Below are 6,683 nucleotides of genomic sequence, written 5' to 3'. Positions count from 1 at the left end.
CCAAAACTTCTAACCCATGTAGGACAAAAAACGTTTGTTAAAGTGTGTGGTAAAACTTAGGGTGCTGAACATTTCCCTATATATATATATGGGAAATATTCAACACCCTACGTTTTACCAAACGTGTTTTGTCCTACATGGGTTAGAAGTTTTGGAATGGGCTGATTTTTGGTGAGGATGATCTCTATGGTGAGGAGATCATTCTCACCAAAAATCAGTCCATTCCGATATTTCTAACCCCATGTTTACAAGTTGAAAAATCATGGACCGTCCATTTTTTGTAAACCATTTTTTATGGGGTTAGAAGTTTTGAAATGGGCTGATTTTTTACGAGGATGATCTCCTCACCATAGAAATCATCCTCACCAAAAATCAGCCTATTCCAAAACTTCTAACCCATGTAAGACAAAACTCGTTTGGTTAAGCGTAGGGTGGTGAACGGGAACCCTATATATATATATATATATATATATATATATATATATATAATTTAAAATACTTAAATACTTATAACATTTATTATGGAAATAAGCATTTATTTTGTTCAAGACAATATTCCCTTATTTTTTTTTCACTAAAAAACAACACAAAGAGTGGTATTATTAAAAAAAAAAGTGTTTGACAATGCTAACACCCCTCATGAATTATTGGATGTAAACATTCCCCTTTACTAATTTATTTTTATTTTACTTAGAACTTTGTAATATTATAATTATACCTATTATACTTGAATTATATATAAGCACAAACTAAAAAAGCTAGCAAACCAAACTAGGAAATCAAAGTGAACCCAACAACGAATTTTCTCTACCTACCCCTATGAATTGGGATAATTTTAGATTGGGGAACCATGAACTCCGAACTCTGTACCCATATTTGAGCCAATCGAACCGACGAACCAGGTACCATAGTTACAGATAATGTTTAAAATCTTGTCTTAAGGTATATGTTGTTTATCTCCACTGAAACATTCCGAGACATTCTAATACAAATTAAAATATTCCCGAAGCATTTATTATTTGACGGTCAATATTTCATTCTAGTCTCGGCCAAAACATTCCAAAATGGTATGAAACTTTAAACTATGGTTACCAACCTTCTCAATATCACTTAGACATATTTGACAAGGTGACGCTAGCCGAAGACTCAGCTGTTACTGTATGTTTCAATTTCTCCTTCAAACCGGGCCAGAATATTTATTCATCCTTACCTGATGGATAAGTCACACCGTTAAAGGGCAACTATACAAATATACTTGCCGAAGAGTTCAAAGTCGGGATAACGATTTAACTACTTGTAATTTACCATAGTTGTACACACCAATGCCTCGTTTGCGTCCAAGGCGACCAGCATCAACAAGTTGCACAAGAAGAGGGCAGGGGCAGTACCTGTTGTCCCCTAGACCAGCATGAAGAACCTTCATAATCGATAGGCAAACATCAAGTCCAATGAAATCAGCAAGCTCTAAAGGACCCATAGGATGGTTTGTACCCAGTTTCATTCCGGTATCGATATCCTCTTTTGTGGCCACTCCAGTGTATAGTGTGAAAAATGCTTCATTAATCATGGGCATGAGAATCCGATTTACGATGAAACCAGGATAATCCTGAGAGCATATAACTGTCTTGCCAAACCTACAAAATTTATCGGGATGAACAAACAATAGTTGAGAGTGTTTACCTAGCAATATATTATCGTCCCATAGGATTGGGTGTTTCGGTAGAGCTTACCTCTCTGCCAAGGATTTTATTGTTGTAAAGGTCTCATCTGATGTGTCTGCACCTCTCACAATCTCAACCAGTTTCATAATAGGAGGGGGATTCATGAAGTGCATACCAATCACCTGCCATTCAGAATTTAGAAAGAACACATTGTATGAATCAAACGTGTTTTGATTACTAACCACATAAATCCCTTCAGTCAAGATCTCTAGCATATCAACAAGTAGCAGAGGTTCAGTATTATGTTCGTGAAGCGAAAAAAGGGGCATGGACAATGGAGGCCACAAATGATTTCCACCTGAAGTTTCTTAATTGAACCTATTTCCCCAATATTTTGAATTTTTCTTCGCAACATCAAAGATCATGGTTTACTATGACCCTTTTGCAAGGAGAGTTTGAAGTATCCATCCATGGCCATATCCCATCATCTTTTTTCTCCACCAAAATACCCAATGTTTCATTAAAATAATTAAGAATCATAAAGATGATTTGGATATCAATCAGAAAAGAGTAGTAGTTACATCATGCTTTTGCGACATTGCAGATTTAACCTATGCAAAAAATGTGATGCAAGACAATGAGGGGAGATAAGAAAATATAAGATTGGGTAAACCCAAAAGGTAAAATGAAAACAATGATTGTAACTAATGACATAATCCCAATAAAAATTATTAAAGATTTGTAGGGTTAGGAAATGATTAAGAGATAAAGAAAATGGGGAAAGGATTATGGATTGAGATTTGTAGGTCTCAAGAATCAAAAAAGGGATTTCAAGAATCAAAATAATTATTAAAAAAAAAAAAGAATAAAAAGATAGAACCTTGGAATCACACCAAGAATGGTAAAGAACTCACTTCACTCCATGAAAGAAACTCATTCATTTTTCATCAAAATCTTCGTTCATTAATAATAAAAAAATCCTAATACAATATATATAAAGAAAATAAATCAAGAATCCTAGTCAAACTAAAATACCAAATAAATAATATTAATTTTCGTAATTTTCTCTCTCCTAATTTTTCAACCCTAAATAACTTAAATAAAAGACAAATTAAAATTACTAAACTGCCTCTAAATATTATTCTAATACCATGGGCCAATAAAACATCAAAATAAGCCCAAAAAACATAAAAATAAAGTGCTAAAACAGAAATTTAAATAAACACTAAAATCTACTCTTTAAGATTTAATGTCCCCATCAATTTTCCTCAACTGGGAAGATTTTGCCACTGGCAAAATAAAATTATAGTAATTATCATCATCGGTTGCATTCTGCATTAATAAATAAATCCTAAAGCTTTGGTAGCTGGTACCTCGACCTTTACTAGTGGTTTCGTCGATCGTTTTTCAGGATTACTGTGCAGTATAAGTATTAATATATCATCATGGACAATAACATACTGTGAGACCTCAGACAAATCTCACTTTTAATAAATTGCCCAAGTACACTTCTGTTTATTCTTGGTAAAACTGTTCAATTAGCCTACATGTAGTTGACCATAATTTGTGTCGAAAGAAATAAAAAAAATACAAATAGTAGTACCCTGTCTCTAAGGAAACAAGAAATAGTCCAAGTTAAGAGACATGAAAGGAGGTCTATTTAATCAAACAGAAATTTCAAAAACCAAAGAAACATTCTGTTACACGAGAGTTAAAAGGATTCTCTCCAAATAGCAGAATTGAAAGGTGTTTGTTCGAGGAACAAATTGTTCATATTCATGGGAGAGTGAGAAAATTGGACCAGAAGTTTGGCTTAATTTCCGGTATCCTCAAACAAACAAACCTTGTTGAAGTAACAAGTTTTGTAATCTCATTTTTGGTCCCTTAGAGCCATAGACCACTAATGAGGAACCTAAAGTCACTTCAGGCTTTATAATGCTCTAAAGAGAGCCTGTGAACCCTATATGCTGCCTCTTGTACTAGATTGTGACTAGGACGGTCATGTAGGTCTAGAAGTGTCCCAATATTGCCAAAGCATGTGTGCTCTTGTGTCTATGCAGAGGCATATCCATATCCACCGCCATGTCTGTTCACTGGTGATCGGGCTCAATAACTTGCTAGGTTGATTCACCCAAAGTGAAACCTTAAGAGTTATGTTTACATGGAGCATTATAAGATCCTTTACATCCTTATCTAATTGGATGTGAGACTAAATATAGAGATTTCTTAAAGAGGGAATTTTCTTAATGGGTTTTAGTTGAATCCAAAGTTAAACGTGGATAAAGGGGTTAGAACCCAACATCTTCCTTAGAAACTGCTTTATGCAAGTCTAAACCACTTTCTTAGTTGTGATGATTCATTCCAAAATAAATAATTTAAATACAAAATTCATTATTTGCAACTCTAGATCGAACACAATCAGATGTAACGGAGACAGAGGGTTGAGGGGTGAGTAAGAAGGGATAGTTTAGGTGAGATTCCTAGTTTAATATCATTTCAGAAGACTAGATATGGCAACTCTATTTTCTCAATATGATAAGGTCTCTTATTCTATTTGGGATATAGTTTTATCTCTTGTTTGGGATTAAGATATAATTGAAATTTTATAAAATATCAAAGTGGATGCATTGGAACAATTAAAGACATGTATGAGAGGGTTGTGACTAGTGTGAGAACAAAGGGTGATGAAACGAATGAGTTCCCAATTATAATTGATTCAGGGATTGGCTTTGAGAATGAACCTCTTTGCTCTACTAATAAATAAAGTAAACTGCACACACTCAATTGCACTTCTTCACAATTCAAAGATTTGTAAATTATAAGTTAATCCTAAAAAAACAAAAAAAACAAAACTCATGAGATAACTTTGAGAGAAACATACAAAACATCCAAATTAAGCATTGTAACATAAACTCAACCAAGGAACGAATAATTCAATTTGGCTTTGTGAGGAAAATTATTATCAAGTATTTGAAGCATAACCTGGCGTGGACGACCAGTTGCAGATGCTAGACGAGTAATCGATATTGAACTTGTGTTGGAAGCTAAAATGGCAGAATCTTTCGCAATCCTATCTAATTCAGAAAACAGCTTTTTCTTCACATCTTCAGATTCCACAATTGCTTCAATAATAACATCAGCAGATCTTAGCTCTTCCAAATTCAAAGTACACCTCACACGTTTCAGAGCATCGGTACCTACTGCCTTTCAAGCCAATTTTTGAAGAAAATCAGTATGATTTCAAGTCATAATTTTTTTCCCCCTCAAATTAAACAATCATCTGATCTAACCTAAAAATCGAACAAATAGGATAGCTTCTAAACTGAACAAATAGGATAGCTTCCATTAACACACCAAATTTTACTTATAACACACCAACCTATATGCTACAGACTTAGTAATGTCAAAAGGATTGTTGTGTTTGTAGGTAAAACTTGGCGTGCGAATATAATCTCTCAATAAACCCTACAAACGGAGATTTCGATTTGCAAAAATAAAAATTGAGTCGTGCTGGGGTGACACAGGATTTACTGTGATTCTCACAATTCTGACGTGGACATGCATACATAACCGTAGATGATTTTTACTCGTATCGCGAGGAAAAACATCTATGGTTATGTGCACATCCCACGTCAGACTTGCGAGAATCGCAGCAAATACTTTTTGTCATTTCAGCATTTTCCATAAAAAATTTCCCAATAAATCTCGAAAGATGTTTTTTTCCCCTAAAATTAAGCAATCATCTGAACTAACCTACAAACTGAACCAATCCAAAAAAAAATTACAAACTGCGATTATAAATCGAAAAAATCAAATATTTCCCCGTATAGCTACAAAAATGTGATTTTTTTTTCTCAAAGTAAGCAATCATCCGAACTAACCTATTCCCGATATAAAATAAATAAATAAAACAACAAACTGAGATTTTGAATCGGAAAAAAATCAAATACTTCCCCATATAGCTCAAAAAGATGTGATTTTTTCTTTCTTTCAAATTAAGGACTCATATGAACTAACCCACAAACTAAACCGATCAAAAAACCTAAAAACTGAGATTTCCAATCGAAAAAATCAAATGTCTTCAAATAAAGCTAAAAAAGAATGAAATTAAGGTGCCGAAAATGAAAACCTGGGAGATGTGTCCTTTAGAAACAAAACGTTGGATGGAGCTATGGATTGCTTTGGTTGATCTGGTGAGAGCTTCGGCGTCTGCGTCATGGAGCCAAACATCGATTCCGGCAACCACTGCGAGCTGAGCGATCCCAGAACCCATCTGACCGCCACCAACCACACCGATGGACTTCACCTCCGCCATCGTCATCGCAGTCGCCATTGAGATTCTCAAGACAAAAGGCTTTAAATAGAAGAAATAATGGGAGGATAAGTACAGGACCAAATCCAACAAGGGCCGAGACAAGAAGTTTTAAAAGGGCAAAATTACTTAAAAGGACCCTAATAAAGGGATTTATTACTAAATAATCTCAATTGAAGGGTATTTGGATAAATAATTCTTAGAGATAACTACTTTACTTTGTACTCATTCTAGTACTTTTTTATGAAGTACCAATAGTGCTATTTCTCTAAATTATTCTTGTACGGAGCTACAAAATACCATCAAAATGACAGGATTGGGACAAATATGCCCCTCATAAATTTTAAAAATTACAAGCATATCCTCAAAGAGGTAAATGTAATAATATTATATTACTATCCATTTATGTGGTGGTAGTCTTTTAGTATAGCATTTATGACAAGTATTGTACACACCTCATTTTACACTCGCCTGATTAATCAATTCATCAACCCGATTGCGATGGTTCCCAATGATAAATGAATATTCCAATATTTTTATTTGTTACTAGATATGTTTTAGAAATTAAGATGAGGTATCTCAAGCGAACAAAACTTTATAAACCACGCTACACTAGGAAAATATAACTCAAAACGTAAAAATCATCATTTTTAAACAAAAAGAAGTTTTATAAGAAAAATCACTAAAAAATGACTAAATTATCAAAATAT

General features: G+C 34.0%; 1 protein-coding gene across 2 annotated transcripts; it reads right to left on the bottom strand.

Annotated features, from left to right (window-relative positions):
- Positions 1-986: 986 nt before the first annotated feature.
- On the bottom strand, positions 987-6,030 carry LOC147411257 (3-hydroxyacyl-CoA dehydrogenase family protein). Of its 2 annotated transcripts, XM_086446573.1 has the most exons (5): positions 5,791-6,030; positions 4,644-4,865; positions 1,731-1,843; positions 1,306-1,634; positions 987-1,210 (listed from the first exon to the last, which is right to left on the bottom strand). In XM_086446573.1, exons 1-5 carry the CDS (start codon positions 5,992-5,994, stop codon positions 1,197-1,199), a joined length of 882 nt encoding a protein of 293 aa, XP_086302699.1. In that variant the 5' UTR covers positions 5,995-6,030; the 3' UTR covers positions 987-1,196. The 2 variants fall into 2 exon arrangements, with proteins under 2 accessions (XP_086302699.1, XP_086302695.1); XM_086446569.1 differs by having other exon boundaries at positions 987-1,634.
- Positions 6,031-6,683: the final 653 nt, after the last annotated feature.

This window comes from Akebia trifoliata, chromosome 1, assembly GCF_017979445.1.
Source record: "Akebia trifoliata isolate Shusen 1 chromosome 1, ASM1797944v1, whole genome shotgun sequence".
NCBI classification, from domain to species: Eukaryota; Viridiplantae; Streptophyta; class Magnoliopsida; order Ranunculales; family Lardizabalaceae; genus Akebia; species Akebia trifoliata.
This window is presented reverse-complemented; position numbering and strand designations above follow the sequence as displayed.